Below are 21,316 nucleotides of genomic sequence, written 5' to 3' on the forward strand. Positions count from 1 at the left end.
TCTATAAACATAGCTTTACATACCTGGGAAGCACCATTCGAAACTCCGTAATAATCTAGGAATTTCCTGAGTAATGTTCACTTTAAGGAAACAAACAATAGTATATTGTTTTTTTTTAAAAAATAACGGCACGACACAAGGCTGGTCAGACTGTGATGATTCTTTATTCATCTGATGATGATTTCCAGTAAGTCTTAACGATGTTACTGATATTTAACAGAGCATATCTTGCAGGTGTTAATATAAACACAAAACATAATGACACAAAACCATTGGTGACAGGAAACTTACTTTATACTAGTGTGATCAGTATACTGCAAAAAAAGAAAAAAAAATCTGTCTCGCAATGATGGTAAAAGTTGTTGACCAGTTTGTCATCACCACAAATATTTCTTTTTATCTTTTATCAGAGGGAATAAGACTTTTTAAGAGGACACATAACAATTATACAAATATTATACATACACAGCATTTGCAGTGTTTGCCAGAACATGAACAAATGACCTCCCACTTCTGGAAAAAGAAGGAGGTGATAATTACCCCCCCATTTAAATCTATAGTACCCCTACATATCCATGTAAATAATCTCTGTATAATGTGCTTTCCGTGAAAATACTTCAACTAAGTACAATAAAATATTTTGACACTTTAAGGAAAATGTACATATTTCACCTGAGTGAAATGGAAAAATAACACAGAGAAGTCTTTAAGTTATATTAGGTAAGACTGAATTGTGATCTAAGTGTTTTATACAAGGGACAATGCACAATCCTGCATTTCAGTCTAAAAATAAACAAACTATACATAGTATAACCATCTCTGAAAGAATTCTCAACAATATTTACCAAATCACTGAATCTCACCTTGTTTGCTGGAATTAGGACTGTAAATAACAAGATTTATGACCATTAATCATAAGATAAAATTGTTTAAAAGGTGTTGTATGTTCAGTTTATGTAAAGCTTACTTTCAACATCATGGGATGCTGAAACTTTGAGGCCTCATCAACTCACTTCACTTCTTGTGTTTCCTCCTCCTGTATAAGTTAGACTTCTGTCACAAACAATATTTCATACACCCCTCATTAATTTGCTCCACTACGCCTGACTCTCACATTCCATCTCCTCTTCTTTTTCCTCCTCCACCTCTGCTGCAGCTTCATCTTTTCCCTCTGTTTGAAGCTCAGTGTGGGTTTCCACCTCTCCATCCTCCCTCCTCTCCTCATGAATCACCCCTCCTGACCCTTCTTCTTGTTCCTGTGTCTCCTCCACCATCCCTCCTTCTGCTTCTCCCTCTCCTTCCTGGGCACGGAAAATCAGTTCCCCTTCCTGGATGACCTGCTCAGTTGTGGGTTGCCATGTTGTGGCAGTATCCCCCTCAGCGGTGGTGGCTGTGGTGTACTGGTAGAAGTCGGAATCTGCCTGAAACATGACCAAGGCCTGAGCGGTGTGGATACGTACATGCTGGGCAAGGGAGCTTGCATCCAAGAATTTATCACCGCATGAATCACAGGCGTATAAGATCTGTGTGTTGGGGTCTGGGAACAGAAGAAGAGTCGACCAACCGAGTAAGACATTCATATTTCTCATACCGTTTTCCCTTTTAAGTTAGACATTTCCGCCTGGAAGGTCTGACAAACTTTGTGTCTTTCAGTGGTTTAGCTTAGAATGAAACTAAAAACAGCAGTATAGTGTATAATATCACATTTACATTTGTTACAGGTTATCATAGCCACTGTTCAAAATTTACCATTGCAATTTTTCATATTTAAGGCCTTGCACTACTTTAAGTACAGTGGAAACCACTTATAGTGATCAAGGTTACAGTGATCAACTGCTTATATGGTTCAAAAAGCTTGGGACAGGATCATCCCTATACAAATGCCATTTAAATAATTTGCATACAGTAATCGAGTAGTCAGTTTACAGTGTTCATTTTTTAGGTCTTTTGCTACATGACAACATATGGAAAAATAATTTAAAAATTTCTAGCCTACTACTGCAAGCAGTTATATGCTTAGGCCCCAGTGTGTAACGACAATCCCTGCCTGCTCTCCCAACATAAGTTCACTTTGCGCAAGTGTGTTTGTGTGTGTGTGTGTGTACGTGTGTGTGCTGCTTGAACAGGCGCGCCATGTTATTTCTTCCTCTACTCACACCACCGTGACTCAGTGAGTTATTTTGCGCTCCCGTTGCTGCTCTGCTCATGTTTTGGTTCTTGTGCTGTGCTTAATTATAGTCCCCCGCTCTCTCGCAGCAGCAGGTATGTTACGCGAGTTGAGTGTAATGCTTTCACCCTGACCATTCAGACTGGGCTTGAAGCCGGAGAGGTCCACGGCGCAATTTATTTTATTTTATCTTGAAATCAGTAAATGGTGAAGCATTCCATTTCATTACTTTATATTTATGTCAATTAGATGGTAATCTGCATGAGAAATAAAGAAAAAGAAAAAATAGTTGGTTATAATAATCATCCGCTTATTTGACTGGGACAGACATGATAACTATAAGCGGTTTCCACTGTATTATATTTGTGTTTTTACATATTTTAGCCCATTTCATGTAATACTTTATATTTCTGCCAAACATTTCCAAAATATACTGCAGTGCTTATTACAGTACAGTTTGAAAATGAATTTGCAGAGGCTTAAAACTTGACAAGGGTAATTTAATCCATGACAGTGAACATCACTCACAAAAAAAAATACAGTATTGAAATTCTGTTTCCAAGAATGAATTCTTAACCTCAGCTTCTAGGCCATCATGGACAAGGAGTCCTTAAAGTGCTCAGATAAAATAGAAATCTGAACATCTGCGATTCCAGGACAAGTGGACTATCACTCTGCTGATCAAAATTTAGGGGGTGTGGGATATGAATAGCTACTCAATAGGTCTTGTGGTGAGATTGCTCTCTCAACATCATGTCACTTTTATTTTGTATCAAACCTTTTATCATGTTGTAATGCAGTAAAGCAACCACAAATGTACACGAATTTCCATTAAGTTAGAACATGATTTTGTTTATCAATGAATTTGGTGCTGGCGTTGCTGTCACTGCAATTTGCTGCAATTAAATGATTTTCAGTTGAGAATCACTAATTTTGTTATAGAGCAAGCCTGTGAAAAATCACAAGTCTGCTGAAGCATTTGTTTTCATTAGAGTAAGTCAGAATTCTGGCAGTGATGCTTCTATTTGTAGCAATCACTGATTAAATATCTCTATATGCAAAAGTTCTGTAAATGCTGTGTTTTAATGACAAAACCAAAATTATATGCAGTAAGACCAATGACAATAAAACATGTGTTCAATAAAAATAGTTTTGTCATTAAGCTGTTCCTATTAAATATGTTATTCAAAGTGTTTATGACAACTGCTACATTTTAGAATTGATGAGATGTGTGTCCTTGCCAAAATCCCATGTATTTAACTTAAAACTGTCCTGCCTGTCTCAACCTACAAGATGTCTGATATCCTGTTATACTTTCAAGTGCAATTCCTGAGCCCATTTGATTTGCTGATTGCTTGTATGGTTTTCTAATTGCATGAAATTGTTCAAATACAGATTTTTGAGTTCATATAGTGAGTTCTTTTTGCAGTCTTACCTGCTTCCTGCACTTTCTCTACTGCCTTGGTGATTTCAGCTTTCAAAGCCTCGGTCTCATCTGCTGACACTGAAGCAGCCACTGGAACAACTGTAAACAGATACATGACACAAGGTAAACAAACAATTATCATCTTCTAAAAGCTTCTTTTGTTGTCTGCAGGGTGCTATCTGCAGCATTTATCAGGTCCTGGCCAAGATATTGACATTTCCCCTAAAATCACTGAGCTCGGCCTTGGGGATGCTGTCTGACCTGTCAGCTGAGCTACAGCACTGGCTGCCAGGGCCTCGGTTGCCAGGGTGACGATATCCTCTGTAGTGACGGTAACTATGTTGATCTCGCTGTCAGAGGTGGCTGTCCCTGTGCACCCATCAGCCCCCTCATCTGCGCTGCCCCCGGCTACTACCAGCCGCTTCATGCCGGCCTTGCCGTGGTGGACGGTCTTGACGTGGGAGCGCAGATTGTCCACTCGGTTGAACCCTCGGCCGCATTTATCACATAGGAAAGGTTTCTCCCCTGAGAGATCAGGACAGAGATGATAGAAAAAATAATACACAACCCAAGATGTAGGGATGAAAGCTGTGAGTTCACCTGGGTGTAGAGTAGCGGCCAAGGAGACCGAAGTGCTCATCAGGTGAAAGCCAGTGTCTTCCATTAACCTGAAGACCCATAACCATTTGACAGTGTTTGTCCTTACCTGTGTGGATGATGATGTGCTTCGACAGGTCTCCCACATTGACAAATGCCTTGTTGCACATCTGACACTTGTGTGGGCGGACGTTGTCGTGGTGGCGAATGTGATTGGCCAGTTGACTGGACTGCACAAACCTGTCCAGATAGAAACATAAGATAAATCTCTCCTCTGGCTTCCTAAATTTACCCGGCCATTGCATGTTAGGGTCAGTTCTCACTTACTTGTAGTGGTAATTTTTTGTTTAGAATTTCATGCCAGCACAAAATATTTGGTGGAAGACTGAAGAAAACATGTTATTTAAAAAACAAAAAAACAAAAAAAACACTACCTTGGAGGCCGTACAGATAAATTTGATCTGTGTTTCCTGCTATTCCCCTTTGCAGGGTAAAACTTTTAACCAGTAACTAATGTTCTCAGATACCCCGATATGCAACAACATTAAGGTGAGTTTGAAAAATGAGCCTAATATTACAGTATCGCTGTATCTGCGCTCTCAGGCCAAGCTGACCTTTTACCGCAGCGATCACACACATATGGCTTCTCTCCCGTGTGCTGGCGGACATGAGCAATAAGGGAGCTGGCCTGGGTGAAGGCTTTGCCACAGATAAGACAGACGCAGGGCTTCTCTCCTGTAACACATGAATTACTGTCTCACTAGGGTGGGATGTAGATAATATTCATTTACAATTTCACATTGAAAAATGAGAATTATGTATGTTGCATTCACATTCCATAGTCTGTCTGAATGTCATGGGAGTACCGGTGTGGATGCGTTCATGCCGCTGCAGAGCTCCAGGGTCACTGAAAGCTCTCTGACAGTGCACACAGACGTATGGCTTCTCCCCACTGTGAACCCGCAGGTGTCTCTTCAGATTTCCTAAAAAGCAGACACCATCACGTAAGGGTAAGACCAAATGACTCAAAGCAAAGAAACAGCTACACAAGTCGACTTCCTTTCGATAACGTGCACACCAACTGAAAGCAGCAGGAATTTGCTAAAGATAAAATAGTCTACAAAAACAATCTGACTGATGGATGTCACTGTTTCCTTAATGCTATTCTTTTGAATGTTAAATATAACATTCAAATGTCTGAGTAGCTTATATGTCATTAAGGAATTTAAAGTTGAAGCTCAGTCTGTGTGTTGGAGGGGACTGTACATCGATCAACATTAAAAGTAGTAACTGGTTTTAATGTTGTGGCTGACTGGTGTATGCTACATGCCAATTCCCAAAGAGAAGGAATCCTGTTAAAGTTTCCTACCCACCACAAAATCTCACATGTCAACAGGGGTTTGCATGAACAGTAAACTGTAGCTCTGTGTAATGACTGCGTTAACAACACTGGTAGCAGCTTAGTAGCTTTGACTGAAATCATGTGACGACTTGAAATTATTTTTATCATCAATTCATCTTTCCATCATCAAACCCAGAGATACACGATTTATTAAAGAGAAAAACAGCAAGTCCTCATATTTGAGAAGCTGAAACCTGAGACAGGTTTGCTTTTTTCAGCCAATTTCATATACCCTTCACAAATCATAATAAACCCAAGAGCTTTTAATTCATAGTTAGCGTTAATTTTATGGCTATCAACCAATCAAATAATCTAATTGTTTCAGCACAAGACATTATTATATAATAATATATTATCAATAGTGTGTATGAATAAAGAACCAACTGAATCCAATCAGAATAAACCAGATAATTGTATCCTACACATTAATAGGTTCCATGATGAGCAGTAAACAACAACAGCAATTTCTGCATCTACTTTGTTGAATTTTGGTTTGTGACATTTTTTTTTTTCCTGGTTATCCTGAAGATACCAGCTGAAACAAAGTAGAAAATAGTGGACATATATTTTTTAAGCATAAACTAAGCAAAGCATTACATTTTCTTTCTAATAACATCTTTCTGATTTGTTCTGTGCCTCCCGATGTAACAGATGGGAGTTTTTCTGCTCTAACTGAACTGATCTTTACTGGTCCAACTTTAGGTCTGAAGGATCCACGTGCAACCAGGACATTTCTTTGAAAGGTAGAATTAATTAAAATTACTGAATAACAGAAGAAAATAGCAGTTAGGAGAAAGAATATGGCCCATACTGTCTTCTTACCTGAAGTGGTAAACTGTTTGCCACATTCTTTGCACTTAAGAGGCCCGTCTGCAATATGGATTTTTAAGTGAGCCTTCAGATTTCCCAGCTAAAGAGAACACAAAACAATCATGAGAGGTGTCTACACACTTAATATTAAACGTTCTGCTACATTTGACTGGCAGTTAAATCTATATTGGAATACCTAATTAGAGTTAGAGACATTAAAACAGCTTTCTGAAAGGTTTGGAATCAAAGCGTGTGTGTAGTACTGCAGCAGAAAAGTTGTTTTTTACAAAGACAGGTGAAATTGTGGCTGCTGTTTTCTGACAGAAAAGCTAAATGTTAGCAAACATGCCATTACCTGGTTGAAGCGTTTTTCGCAATGTGGACACTTGTTGCCCTTCTCCGTGTCGTGCGTCTCCAGATGTCGCATCTTGGCGGTGGGGTCGGAAAAGGCCTTCTCACAGTAGTCGCAATGATATGGCTTCTCACCGCTGTGCACCAGCAGGTGGCGCTTCAGGTTGCCAGATGTGGTGAAGAGCTTGCCGCACACGTCGCAGCTGTAGCGCGCCTCACCTGTGTGGCGCTTGCGGTGCAGGTTGAGCAGGCTGATCTGACGGTAGCTCTTTCCGCAAGTAGAGCAGCAGTACGGCTTCAGAGGGCTAGGAGGCGACAACAACTCAGCTTAAGACACGAACCTGACAGAGCTCAGTGGGCAGGTGTCATTAGAAAGGAGTGCAGGTAAACTCAATGTCTCTGAATAAAATAAGTAATTCACCTGTGTGTTTTCTCATGGGCTTTACAGGCTGCTGGGTCAGAGAAAGCCTTGTTGCAGTCCCGACAGCTGAAAGGCTTCTCTCCTGTGTGAATACGCATGTGTCTCTTGAAATTACCAGTGTGGGTGAATTTCTTCCCACAGTCCTGGAGAGAAGAAAATATGTCATGAGGAGTGAGCTGACAAACATTTTAATGCCAAGATTTATATGCACATCTAACCAACATTTGAACAAAGACTCCCACCGTCACCAAATTTCCATGTTTGATGCAGATACAATCAGCTTTAATGGCTCAGTACACTGCATCAGGCAAAACAGCGGAATGTACCCGGGGCTGTGTGGCACCAGTGTGACAGTGATGAGCAATGCTATTCCACGCTTTGTGGCAAAACATTCATATTAACTTTCATTCACACGCTAAAATCCGCATTAATTATGACCAAAATGTAAATGCTAAAGTAAAGAAATTACTAATTGTAAATGTACTTAGTTATTTTTTTCTTCCTTCCTGCACACAGACTGATATTTCTCACCTCACATTTGTGCGTCACGGAGCTGTAAGGCTTTGATTCGGATCGGCTGCTCATTGACGCTGACTGACTTTGTCTCCCGTCTTTGTCGCTGCTCGAATCGACTTCTCCCGCCTGCTGGCTGACCTCGCCATCTTCCTCTCCAGCCCCATCTTCATCATCAGCTCCCCCATCGCCAGTCTCCCCGGAGTCGTCCTCCTGTCCTTCAGCCACCTCTGCCACCTCTGCCACCTTCTTCTCGGGTTTTGTCTGTGATGTGCCTTCATCCTCGGAGTCATTGTCTATGAGGATGACAGTAGAGAACACCTGAAAATGACATACCGTCTAGAATCTTGACTACAAACGGCAATTGCTATAGAAGCAAATTCTCAGCAGATTTCAGAAAGACACTTTTAAAACTGTATACATTTTACTGATAACCTGGAATTGAATGTAGGACTTAAAAAAACAGAAACACTAGGATAATCAAACTTGTTATAATCAAACTCAGTTGTAAAAAATCCTGATGAAATCCTGAATGTTTCTGTATGATGATACTCAACACTTTTCATACCCAGTGTATGAGGTTAGGGAAAAGAGGTGCGGTTTAGGTCAATACAGCAGAGTAAACTTGTGCAGCCCGCTCACCAGGTGGGAAGTTTCTTCGAGGAGGTTTTCTGATTCTTCTCCCTCGAGAGCTCATGTAGGATCCACTGCCAGCAGATTTCAACTGCGATTCTGTAAATAAAGAGGAAATGCCTTCTAGTTTATTTGTCAAATAAAATCATGAACACTTGTTAGAGCAACTGCAACGCATCATGTGGGCCTTCAACACTTGGTTTATAGATGCTAGCACGTGTGCAAAATGGACTTTCTGTTAATAAGTACTTACTAGGTGTGTAGTCGGCATCAGAGGGGTCATCCTGAAATCCAGGTGCATCTTGTGCAGGACTTCCTCCGTCCTTCTTTACAAATATCTTCTTTTGAGCAGGAGGCGGGGTGGTTCTGGGCGGTCGTCCTCGGCCTGAGGTGGTTCTGGCAGGGTTGGGCTGAGAAGCAGTCTGTTGTGTTTCAATAGAGATGTCTTCCTTTAAATTGTCCTGATTTTGTGTGGGCTCTTTATCTTCTGTGGGAGTGCAAGAAGGACTCTCCTCTGCTTGTGATGCCCCTTCTGCCAGGTCACTTTCCATCTCCTCCCCCTGCTCCCTTTCACCTGTTTTTTCTTCTGATTTGTTAATGAAAAAAAATAGAAATCCGGTTCTTTTCTTTTTTTTTTTTTAAATAGAATATGGTGGACCACTACTGGATATGAGGGTCCATATTTCACATTTTGATTAGAATGTAGAATCTAATTAAACTGTTGGACCTGAAATAGCTTGGGTTGATATCTTAGCAGAAACCGAAATAACCATTAACTAGTGCACCAAATCAATTTTGCACAAAATGTGGAATTCATGAAACTACATCATAATCATCATATCAAAGAGATGCTTTAACAGAGATGTTATTTTAATATGAGGTTAATATCAGCTCAGTATAACACCAGTCAACCAATATGAATGCCTGAACTAATGTTAGTTCAGCACTGGTAATATTGAGGACAATGACTATTAATTTAAAAGGTACAGATATGAAAAGAAAAAGAAGTTTGATGCATTAATTCTGAAAAAATAATTATCCCGAGTATTTACTGCAAATATACACTGAAATAGCCAGCAAAGCTATGTGAAGACGTGACTCACCAACAGTGAAATCCAGCGTTAAGACGGAAGGAGCTGGATTGGCCATTGACTGGTATGCAGAGCAGGCATTTACAATCTCTTGCATTTGTAGAAAGTTAGCAACAGCCAGCACGTCTTCTACATTCTGTGTACTTAAACTCAGCTTGGCTGTGTACATAAACTCCAGGACCTGACCCAAACCTGCAACAATAATCAGGAATACAATAGGTCTACTGGATAGACAGCAGTGATGGTGGGTTACTTATACCCTTATTTAAGTAAAACGTTGATGATGGTATGCCAAATCAGAGCACTGCAAGGATTTTAAAAAAACATAATAATAAATCAAATGCATAATATTAAAGTATACAAATTGGTGTGTCCACAGCCAGACTGGAACCTACCTGCTGCATTGCTGATGTCCAGATGCACCACATCTTTCTGGTCCAGGAAGAGGGTGCGGAAGTAGATACTGCAGGCTGCCAGCACAGCTTTGTGGGCCTTGAAGTCCACCCCATCCACAACAAAGGTGCAGTCACACAGAAGGCCCTGCTTGCGCTGCCGGTTAAGCTGCTCCAGAACCTTCCCACTGTGCCATGGGAACTCCATCGTTCTGAAGGCTTGAGGCTGGTGGAAGAGGCTGGCAGGCAGGCACAGGCTCTGTGGACCACTGATAAGAAGTAAGTCACATGTGGCACATTAGGAAAGGCTCAAATGGCTGATAGTCAGCTGAACCCGTGAATCGGTTGGTCTTTAATTTGGCACAACATTCACTGGCCCTCTATGAAACGCAACCATTCAATCAGTGTTACTCATCTTTGATAATTATGTTTCCTCCCTGAGCATAGTAAAGTTACTGTCTATAATTTTATTAATAATTAAGCCGATTAACCAGAGGAATCGTTCCGGTGCATGAGATGTGAGTGTTTTGTTAACAAAATAAACATTAGCACCATCAGCCTTCAAAGCGCATATATGTACTGCCAACATTAATAAACTTGCGCAGTATTAAAACTGTAGTCATGAACAACAAGGATGGATGTTTATCTTGAATTTTTTTTTTTTCCACGAGGGCTATTTCAGTGTAATAAAACCCCATCTTTGTGTGCCAAAATATGAGCACTGTGACACGTAAGAAGCTCAAAAATAACAGCAGCCCCATTCCTCACTGACTTCTTTTCAATCTGACACATGGGTCAACTCCAAGTGACCACTTGAAAAAAAAAAAAAGTCTGAGGCAAACAGGGTAAATTCATCCTGCAGTTCAGTGCTATTTCTATGTAACGATGTAATGTAATGTACCAACTGTGTATTGTGCTGTAACGCATGGGTTGTATTAAAACAGTTTACAATGCAAACAGTCCTCAAATTTGTTGAGGTACGTCTTGCTTTGTGTTAATACAAAAGTCAAACTACTTTGTTGATTAATGACAGTGGTGTCTGCACTCATGGGTGTAGATATCGGGCTCCTTTTCCTATAGGACACCACCGGGAAATACCAGAGACAGAAAGACAAGATTCAGGCCCTAAACTGTGTTTTAACCACGACAAAACAGCAATTTAATACACAGCTAAAGTTGGCTACGAAACGTGTTGCACCCAAAATGGGAAAAAGATTGACGTTAGCCAGCTAACTACGCGAGTTACGAATTTAACCAGAATGACACCAGAATTAAGCTTCAACTGATGGCGATGCAACTAGACACAAAATGCCGGAATTTTAAACAGCATTAAAGATGTTTTGTCATTGGAACTGTAGCTTCTCCAAAAGTTTTAACCGCTTGGTTTGACAGTGCAATATATCGATTGCATTTCCTCCATCCTTGTAGCTTTGTAATCAGGGATTAATTTAGCATGCCTTAACATGCATATAACGCAGGGACAAGATGGCGCACGGAGCATTCGGGCCTGTTTTCATCCCTTGTTTACACAGCTAGCTCGCTCTTTGAGCTCGACGGAAGCGCCATTTTAACAACAACTAGCTCCGGAATTACCTCCTTGTTACCTCTTCTTCACTCCGGGTTCAAACTGCTGGACCAGGTGGTGTTTTGGAGTGTTTGACTCAGTTAAGAAAAGCAAACCCAATCGAGTTTTTCGGTGATCGATCCTCCCCCGCTTACGCCATGCACCGCCATCTCCCTCTCTCTGATCGATTGATAGGGACCGGCCGGATGTATCACTGGAGCACGCGCAGTGCGAACACGTGGTGGGATGATAATCACCGCGTGGAGGCACTATAGGCTCGAGCTACGAGATTTATATTATTGATGATAAAATTCCTCAGTACATCCATCTAGGGGGCACAAAACACAAGCACCACCAGCAACACATAAGATGTAATTAAACAAATATATATATAGTTGGAGCCACTGATGTACTTAATGGTAATCCCACACAAAATGTGATAACTCATTCTCTCATGAGAATTCAACTAATATATTATGTGTATTGTAGAAATAATGATAATGAATCATTTCCAAATCACTTTGTAATCAGGCGGCCTTTCTCAGGTAGAAGCGTACCAAAAAGGCCACAGGATGGCTCAAACACAGTTGAGTAACTTCTAGCCACATGGCCTCTAGATTCATTTACATGAATAACACCTTTGAAAATCTTCTCTCTTGAAAGCAGGACCTACGCCTCATAAAAGCCTCCACACACAAAAGACCGAATGGTCTTAATTTTCTAACTTAAGGTCTAAATGGTCCAAATTATTAAATGCCAGTCCTACTGGCCAAAACTGTTATTATTTTGCTGGCTTAAAAAACAGTAACATTTTAAAGTACTGAGCATAAAAATACTGTAAAAATACATAAAAACACTCACTATATACTGTATAATACGGAAGAAATGTTCTGGTCAGCCACCGTGAAAAAAAAAAGATTTTACATGCAGTATACTACATTTTTGATTTGTTGTATCTGGTTAAAATGGAAGATGAAGAGGCTAGTTTTCCAAATTTTTTTTTTCCAACAGAAAATATAAATGAATAAAAACAGAGATTTCACACCCTTCTATTAATATGTCCACTATCAAACGAACCGATACGGCTCTCTCCCCAAACTCAAAGCCCATATTTCAGGCCGAACAAGAATCAAAAGGCTCAAAGATTAGCATGTTTATTGTCAAAGGAGTATTTTATTCACACAAATAATGATATGCAATAAATTATTTTTAATGAGCAACCATCAATTTTGAAATTGTGTGTTGAGTTTGAGAGCTGTGTTGGAGGACAGGAGTGAAGTAGTGAACTGATCAATCAACTGCAGCGTGTGTGTGTGTGTGTGTGAGGCCCTGTGCAAATGCTGTACATGTCCAAGCCCCTATCTCTCAGTCTGTTATGTGCAGGTATGACCTATTGCTCCTGTGTATGGTGAACTAACTCAGAATATAAATGAGCGGCAACAGGCATTGTTGCAGTCATGGAGGGAGGACGTGGCATGTTTTATAGAGCAGTGTCGAGTCTGAGTGTTAAAACGTAAAATGGTTTCAGTGAAGACAGGAAATAGAGGAAGTAGCATAAAAAAAACACAAGACCTAAAGGGTTTGTCATTAAAAAGTCGTCAATCTCTAGATCTTGATCTCGGTGCGGAAGGTCTGTACGAGCTCGTGTTTGGCCGGGTGTCGCCGTGCCCGGACTGTTAGGGTTCCCTCGGCGCCCAGTGATGATGTCACTGAGGTGGGGTCCACATCCTCAGGTAGTTGGCACTTGTGGGTGAATGTGTTCATCACCGTACCATCCTGGGCCAACTGTCAAGGAAGGAAAATTAGAAATGAGTTAGTATATTTTAACTTTAGATAGATGTGTCTAGTGGTTCCTCTGCTCACATTTTGACACCTATGGAGGCAAAAGATCCCTGTTTAATAAGATTTTAGCCCCAGGTTTCCACCATGGGAAGACTAACAACATTGCTTTAACACCTCCGAGACATACAGCATGCTACCATTCTGAATCATAAGGAAAGCTGCCCACCTTTTCTGCACGAACTTCTATCTGATTGTTGGATGTGGTGACGATGACATCTTCAGGGGAGAAGTCTCGCACGTCAACCGTGAATTGGTACGAATCCCCAAGAGTTTTAATATTTCCAGCTGCACCTGAAACCACCACAAGATGAGAAACGATGTTTGACCTCAGGAGGTAACAGGTTATAGCTTCATTTTTTTCTTTGCCAATTAATTTTTCCTCAATTTTCAGTTGCATTACATGCTATTGAGCATAACTCACATCTTTCTGGTGTGATGATTGTGTGCTGCTGATAATTAAAATTAGCTGCAGGTGGTGTTTCATTAACTGGTTTAACTCAGTTAACAGGCACTTGATTTAAAAGTTTACACATGAACAATGTTATTGAAAAAATTGCAGTTAATTCCGCGCCTGTATTTTCCCCTCCAATATGTTACTATTCTGTTGAATGGTATAGATTCCATGCTAAAATCAAACATTATTTTCTGTTTTACTGGGTGTTTTTTGCAAAAATAGCCGGGGGTTCCCCCAGTGTCTCTGATCAGTGGTCACTTCTCTGTTACTTCAGTGGAAGTGGACATTTAAAATGCTTTCTAAACAGGCTAAACTGGCTATTTCCTTGAACCTGTTTTTGAATGTAAAGGTTGAGAAGTGATTATTGTATAGCATTTTATTACTATCACTGAAAATATGCCACATTAATTGTTTGGCCCTCTAATTATTATTCATTTATTTGCATCACAGTACATAATATAGTTTTAAAATTGTTTTTTTTATCATTGGTGTAGTTTCGCATCAATCCCATGTCTGGAGTCTGTTGAGCATAAAGTGTAATTTCAAGCTTCAACCAAATTAGGACTTGGATGAAATAGTTTTCGTTTGTTCATTCAATTTCATTAAAATCTAATTTTAAAAAAAAATATATATATATATATATAACTACTTAATTTAATAGCTGAGAATAAACGATCTGTCTGCAACTTTTCTTTCAAAATTTTATGATTAGGCTCTCTTTTGTCAAACGAAAAAGTTGCAGCTGCACCACAGCCATTTGGCTGCATATTGTATGACAAACAACAGAATCATTGCAAAGTAACTGTTCAGCTGTGTACCGAGAATTTCTCTTTCTACTTTTTGTAACTTTCATTTAAAAAAACAACACGTCTCCTTTATTTCAGCCTATGGCCTTGTGTACTTTCAGGCTGCACTCATGATCTCTGTGTGCCCTCTATAGTTATGCAAGTAGTGTAAAGTTAGTTTGTCAGAGCAACCAGGTGAGGTGAAAACAGTTGGATGCTGTGCCTGTAAATGTGGTTGATGAGCTCGGGGTGAAATTCCAGTGAGCTAAAAAAGAGGCTAAAAAAAATGCTGTATAGAAGGGATCTGCGGACTCGGCTGATAATTATCTGTGGGTTTGTCTATGTAGACATAGTCATTTGATCGACTGTTAATATAAAAAAATGTTGGCTAATAATCTGTGTGGGAAAACAGAGTCATGGCAGCAGTAAACAGTAACAGGATACAGCAGAGAAACATAGATGATGATCATGCAGGCTGATGCATTGGTCTGGTCGGTGACAACCGCCAGTCCCCAGCGATTCTGAGCTCAGTGAGGAACTGCGCGGTAGCACATGAACTCACACATGACTGAAATGAGTGGGAAATGAGTGTGTGAGTGAGTTTAGCTGTGACTTCACATATGCAGGTTAGTGTGATTACATGACATCATTCCAAATATGTGTGTGTAAGTACTGTATATATGAGTGTGTACACTGGTCACCGGGCAACCATCTGGTCATTCCTTACGCAGGCGTCATCCCAGATACTCGTTGTGTGAAGTCACACAGCTGGCAGCCGGTCCAGCATTCCCCGGCTTGCACGTGTGTGTGCATGTGTGCGTGTGAATGCTTTGCTTTCCCTTTAGCTGCACCCACCCTCAGGCTCCTGTGCTGCACCTATAGGATACCGACCGTGGCCCCCAAGCAATTCTACTCTGCCCCTGACAAATGGAGCCCATGGAGTCTGAGTCCATTTAAAGTTCAGATGTCACACATTCACCTGTCTGTGCGCACCAGCAGTGAATTTATACAGAACCGTTCACACCAGCTTCACACATTACTGAGCCAGAAGATGAACCGGGCACTGTAAAGTGACATTTCTCCTGACCTCAATCTGTATTTTTAACACACAAATGCCTGAAACACCTGGAATAGAAAAATGACCAAAAATGCACCTTCAGCTTAGAGTGTGTTCTCTCATGTACATGTTTTCTTTTCATCTTTTTTTACACTTTAGTAGCCCCATCAATCGGCACCATGGCTACACTAGTGCGTAGAAACACATTTGTCCACACACATCAACCATACCAGAGACCTTTTGCCTTTTAAACACAGTCCTTCCCTTTTGTCTCCCTCCTCTGAACTGTCATCTCAGACATGTTTTTTAACCACTTTGTGGAGAAAATGCCAGGCAGTACACAAATCGCTTCGCTGAATCTAAGTCAAAACTGTCCCTTCAATCTGCCGTAGCTATTATTTTATGCCACTTTTGTATACAAAAGGAGTTACAGAGACCTGAAATTGCTTCCAACTTACTGGAAAACCCCAAGGCGTCGCTCCCAGGCCTCATGAAGGAGCCAAAGTCCTCAGCAAACAGTCCCCGGCTTTTCTCCATGTATGGGTTACCAGAGGACGAGGATGAGGATGAAGTCTGGTGGAAACTACGCTCTGATCGATAGGCAGAGGAGTTGGTCACACTCATGGATGACTGTGAGTGCTGGGTAAGGCAGAGGAGGAGAGTATGGGGAGAGAAGAGGGAGGCGGAGAGAGTTGATTCTTCTGGTAGGTCCTCTGGGAGAGGCTTAAATGTTAGAAATAATACACACGGCTCTTCTCTCTTCCCTTTTCTTTTTTTCTTTTTCTCTAGATTGTTTTTTTTTCTCGTTTGTATACAGAAAGGTAACTTATTTTTCCACTATCCTGCAGCCACTCACCCATGGCGCTTATATACTGTATGGCCCCACGCGTGGTTGGGAGGTGCGCACGTGAGTCACAGCTCACCGGGAAAGGGTAATAGTGTTCTATATTTGTCATGAGACGCACAGAGTGATGGAGAGAAGGGTCTGTGGTTGGAAAAGTTCTGGGCTTTGAAGGGCCTGAGGTTAAGAGCAGGAGAGAGAGCAGGATTTGATGGAGAGAGGTAGAGAAAGAGCAGGGGGTGAGGGGGGGTAGCAGTTGTCATTCCAGGCACACCATCCCTGAAATAGCTTCCCTCTCCTCTCTTTAATTCCCCCTGCACTCCATTGCTCCATCTGTGTGCTCCTTCTGCTTTCTTAATACTTGTCTTTCTCCTGAAATTGGATCCTCACAAGGTTCTGCCATTAAATGACATAGTGTCCAGTGTTTTCACAGCATGGTTTCATCTCATTAGAGCGATTTTTGTGTTTTTACAGGCCCCATTTCATCTGTTTATTAATTTAATCTCTCTTTCCGAACATGCAACATTAAGAAAAAACAATTTGCGGGAAAATGCTGTATCCCCTGCTGAGCTGGATGAACAGAGGAAAGTGAATTGAAAAAGTAAAAAAAGGAGACTTGCCTCTTATCTCAGAGGATAAGTAAAGAGCAAAACAAAGATGGAAAGAATGTGCTTGAAAACAAAGCCGTCAGCGGGAGCAGAGGACTTAGTAGTGTCATTGCTTTGTGGCTATTAATATCAACATTGAGAGTACGGCCTATCGTGATTAGAAAACACTCACTGCTCTCCCCCCTAGTTAGTGTTGCGGTCGGCTAATCCATTAAAATACGTTTATGGACTAAATCAGTATCTGTCTATTATGACAACAGGTATTTGACTTTGGCTTTGTCTTTACTTTGTTCAATCATGACTAGGTTGCCTATTTAATTTGCAGATGATACATGCAACACGGCTGATTTAATTACTGACACCAAAAGCTCAATCCTTCAGTCACAGTCACCCTGAAACTGATATTAAACTGTTCAAATAAAACACACAGAGGTTGCCATCTTTTGTTTTGAAGCCATGTTTTAAAAGTTACCCAGCATTACAAATGACACCAAACAGTGTTATGTGCTTCCAGTCTTATCAGTCTAGAGCTCAAAGCCCCCTGTTGAAGGTCTAATTCCAGCCCAGCAACTCACCAGCTCCCTGCCAGACAGCACACAGAGCCCCCTCCCCTCCCTAGTAACAGCAGTAATATTGTTTGTTCACACTAGCCTTTTATACAAAATAAGATGTCAGCTAGACAGCGTTTTGCGCCTCTGATGGAGCTATCATCGAGACCAAAGCTGGGGGCAGTCTGCAAATGTGCTATCAAATGTCATTGACATCGTTCACTTTATTTATTAATTCCTCAATTATGTTTTGGAGGATATTTTAACATAAGAAAGGCCAAATTGATATCAGCTGCTTCCTCAGTTTTCAGAGAGTCTGATCAAATTGCATAGGATTGTCTTCTTTTTAAAATTATGCAGGGAAATAAAAGTCCTTTTACCCAAATCAGTGGTTCCCAACCTGGGAGTCGGGATCCCCAAATAACTCGCAGGATAAATTTGAGGGGTCACATGATGCTGAACCTATCACCAGACACCCCCATTTTTGTGCACAAGCTGAAAAATAATTAACCTTAAATAAAAAAACTTACTGTTGTTCAGCCCTTTTAAATCCAATCAGTCAGAATGAGTATAAGAGATACTGAACCAAAGTTACAGAGGCACAAACATGGTAGAATTGTTAGGTTTTTTTTGCCTTGTCTATTTTTTTATTTTTTATTTTTGCCATATAAAGGGAATAGAAAGGCCTGCAGTAGCACCTTCTGTGTGTAAAACACTCTGAAGCCATAGCCACAAGTCTTAACCAATTTTGTGTCAACAGCTGTTGCAGTGATATGGGGATATTAAAATGCCTTGCACAGATAAAATCAGGGGATTTTGAACGTTCAAACAATGTATAATTTGTGAAGTTTGTGTGACAAATGTGTCCAGTACATACCAAAGCACACCTAGAGTAGCACTACCAAGGCATCTCACAGTGTATTTTAAAAGGTTAACTAGATAGGAAATTTTACCAAACGAAAGTTTTTCTGATGCACAAATTGTGTTTATTTTTTCAACTTTTCTCTAGTGTTCCCTTTTTTGTGAAATACTGAATACTTTCCCTTTTTTTAAAAGCTATTCAAATGAAACTAACTGTGAACAGTATTTGAACTGTTCACAACTCATTAACATTATGAAACCTTTGACAAGGAACCAGATCGGATGATATCCTCAAAATCCACCTGCTTCTTATATACGAAGTCAAATTATGTCTTTTTTAAACTACAAAACTGGTTGAATTTAAAAAAACAAAAAACAAAAAAATACTAGGTCTATACTATAGCTTTAATTAATCAGTGATGGTGTTGGTATCAAACCCTCAATTAGTAAAGAGCTCTGCCTGACCAGGCTGCTATTCAAGAATAACTATGGGTAGAGAGTGAAAGAGGGGTTTGTGTGCAGGGAAGCTCCATAGCGGAGGAATGGGAGAGTGGGGATGAGCATCGATGGGTGAGATGACAGTTGTTGGACAAAGATGAGAGGGTGTCAGGTGAAGTGGTGATAATGGATAGAGAAGGAGAGATGAATAAAACAAAGTAAAGGATGGGAAGGGGTGGCAGAGATGCAACAGTGGTGTTTGTGGCACTGAAGACAGAACAATACTGTCCCAGTCTGAAACGAAGGAGTTTAAAAATATGAAGGTGGGTCAACTTTGATTGAGTCAGTACAATTAACGTGCATTTAAGTGAACAGAGCATGCTATGAAATTAAAAAAAAACATATATATTTATAATTTAAGATGTTGCAATAATACTGAAATGATTCCTATTCATGCACTTGCACAATTCGGGTATTTCAAATTAATAAATTCAAATCATAGATGGAAAAAACAAGGTTCTCTCTTGTTTTCAGTTTCGGTGTGTGTGTGTGTGTATGCACAGAAGCTCTTGATCTACGATGTGTGTTAGGAAAAATCAATGGAGCCCCTTCACAACTTCAAAGAAATGGATGGTCTTTTTTAGGCATCCAGTGTGTTTGCCAGCTTAAGGCATTCAGATATATAGGTCAAAATGAATGAAGATAAACACATTCCAGTTCAAGTGAATGGGAAAGTGATAACTGTAAATACTGTAAGTGTTGTCATGTGAGGTTAAAACCAGGATAATTAATGTTTGTCTTATTTAGCAGTTAAGTTTAGCATCACAAATGGAGTTAAAAATTAAAAAAGAGAGAGAATAAATAAGATAAAATATAGCTAATAATAGCTTCAAGGGTCGGCCAGGAACCAAGGATTATAACAATGACAACAGAGTAGCAGGAAGAAACCCAAGAAAGTGAATCTGATCCAGTAGTCTGTAATCCACCATGTCCCACCAGTGACATTGAGTCACCTCTATATGTGTGTGTTTGTCTGTGCATTCCTATCTGCTGCCATCAGCTGACACACACCCACACAGACACCGTGCTTGCGTTGTGTCTGCTTCAGCTGCTGTGTGTTACATAATGTTGCAGACAGAGGGACAAATTCCACAGTGAGAGACTGTGGCTGAGCTGGAAGGTCAACTCACTGCTGCTAACTTATTTTCATTAGCAACTAGTAATATTGATTAGCGCAGTTTTAAGACATGCATAAAATTCCATACTTGCAATGTCAAGTAAAATTTTTTTCAATGTTTTCTAATATAAAAGTGATAATAATTCAACTATAAATTAAAACAGAAATACTTCCTATGCCTGCATTTACTTTTATTATTGCTAGTATACATATCACAAGAGTAAATGTACAAATTAAGTGCCGATTAACTAACAGCTGAATGTCATGTCTACATTCTGTAGTTACAAACCACTGGATCGGTTCAAGTAGCAATCAAGATGTTTTGAATCGATATTGTGATATTACTAAGTTAAATTATAAAATAAAGCCTACTGCTGATTGGTACCTTTTAGGTCCACTGAAATATAGTTGTTAGTAGAACACGTTAACATGGCAGATGTAGTGTTGTGTTTCATATGGATTTTCTGCTCCTTTTTTCCTTACACATTCCTTTGAATAAAAACAGGGCATTTTACTTGGGACTTTTCAAAAATAAAGCTTTATATTTATTTGTAAATGTATTCCTATTCAGTTCTTTGGATATTGTTACATAATTTGAGTGGCTTATTTTCCTCATTTGTGAGAGGAGAAACTTCTCAGGTTGCTGATTGCTTGATTGATTGATATGATTGTTTATGAGTAAAGTGACCTCCTGCCTGGCTCTCTAGTCGCCTCAGTGCGGTTTTATTAAGCGGATAATGGTCTCTATGCGTGTACATTTCCATAGTGTATATACAAGTGTGTGTGCATGTGACTGATGCTCACAGCCTGCAGATTTCAAATCTCTGAAATAACATAAGTGCTAATTAAATGCCTAAAGGGGAGGTAGAACTGAGGAAAATAAACATTAACTAAGGGCTAATTCAAGAGGCTCTGTGTGTGTGTGCGTGCGTGTGTGTGTGTGTGTGTGTGTGTGTGTCAATGTCCAGATCTGAACAATGATTACCTTGACCTTGAGCAGGCCGCTGAAATTCAGAAAGTGATCACTGACATCCTTCAAAGTGTCAGACATTAAGAGGATTCCTGATTACTATTTCTTGCTGAACCACTTTCTGGTCCATGGGCACTTTTGAGATGAGGGCCAATCACTGACCTAAGGAAGGTCATAGCAGTGACATCCTTTTATATCCATCTGTGAAATGTTTACATGTTTTTTAAAAATAAAATTACACGGGATATGTTGCATTGTGAGCATGGTATGCTGCGGTAGAAAACAATGAAAATGTGTCACTGCTGAGCAGTTTTAACCATGGGTTTCAGTGCCAGCTTAAGGACAGCAAATGGTTAATGTTACAGTTT

At 40.2% G+C, this 21,316-nt stretch overlaps 2 protein-coding genes across 3 annotated transcripts; both read right to left on the reverse strand.

Moving 5' to 3' along the window:
* Nucleotides 1-164: 164 nt before the first annotated feature.
* zbtb17 (zinc finger and BTB domain containing 17) lies at nt 165-11,542 on the reverse strand. 2 transcript variants are annotated; one of them, XM_040153736.1, is made up of 15 exons: nt 11,397-11,542; nt 9,807-10,072; nt 9,424-9,603; nt 8,574-8,906; nt 8,330-8,419; nt 7,706-7,983; nt 7,175-7,317; nt 6,758-7,058; nt 6,415-6,502; nt 5,057-5,173; nt 4,805-4,925; nt 4,300-4,430; nt 3,855-4,118; nt 3,603-3,692; nt 165-1,537 (listed from the first exon to the last, which is right to left on the reverse strand). In XM_040153736.1, exons 2-15 carry the CDS (start codon nt 10,009-10,011, stop codon nt 1,098-1,100), a joined length of 2,781 nt encoding a protein of 926 aa, XP_040009670.1. In that variant the 5' UTR covers nt 10,012-10,072; nt 11,397-11,542; the 3' UTR covers nt 165-1,097. The 2 variants fall into 2 exon arrangements, with proteins under 2 accessions (XP_040009670.1, XP_040009671.1); XM_040153737.1 differs by lacking the exon at nt 9,424-9,603.
* Nucleotides 11,543-12,505: 963 nt separating this feature from the next.
* hspb7 (heat shock protein family, member 7 (cardiovascular)) lies at nt 12,506-16,361 on the reverse strand. The gene is made up of 3 exons (XM_040151725.1): nt 15,964-16,361; nt 13,376-13,500; nt 12,506-13,152 (listed from the first exon to the last, which is right to left on the reverse strand). Exons 1-3 carry the CDS (start codon nt 16,127-16,129, stop codon nt 12,973-12,975), a joined length of 471 nt encoding a protein of 156 aa, XP_040007659.1. The 5' UTR covers nt 16,130-16,361; the 3' UTR covers nt 12,506-12,972.
* Between the last annotated feature and the right edge of the window lie 4,955 nt (nt 16,362-21,316).

Source organism: Xiphias gladius, chromosome 18 (assembly GCF_016859285.1).
Source record: "Xiphias gladius isolate SHS-SW01 ecotype Sanya breed wild chromosome 18, ASM1685928v1, whole genome shotgun sequence".
Taxonomy (NCBI): domain Eukaryota; kingdom Metazoa; phylum Chordata; class Actinopteri; order Istiophoriformes; family Xiphiidae; genus Xiphias; species Xiphias gladius.

Coding starts and splice junctions, on each gene's coding strand:
- zbtb17 (XM_040153736.1), bottom strand. CDS start 10,011: ATGGAGTTCCCATGGCACAGTGGGAAGGTTCTGGAGCAGCTTAACCGG. Junction 8,907..9,423: donor AACGCTGGATTTCACTGTTG/GTGAGTCACGTC, acceptor TTAACAAATCAG/AAGAAAAAACAGGTGAAAGG. Junction 6,503..6,757: donor GCGAAAAACGCTTCAACCAG/GTAATGGCATGT, acceptor TGTTCTCTTTAG/CTGGGAAATCTGAAGGCTCA.
- hspb7 (XM_040151725.1), bottom strand. CDS start 16,129: ATGAGTGTGACCAACTCCTCTGCCTATCGATCAGAGCGTAGTTTCCAC. Junction 13,501..15,963: donor CGACGCCTTGGGGTTTTCCA/GTAAGTTGGAAG, acceptor TGGTGGTTTCAG/GTGCAGCTGGAAATATTAAA. Junction 13,153..13,375: donor TAGAAGTTCGTGCAGAAAAG/GTGGGCAGCTTT, acceptor CTTCCTTGACAG/TTGGCCCAGGATGGTACGGT.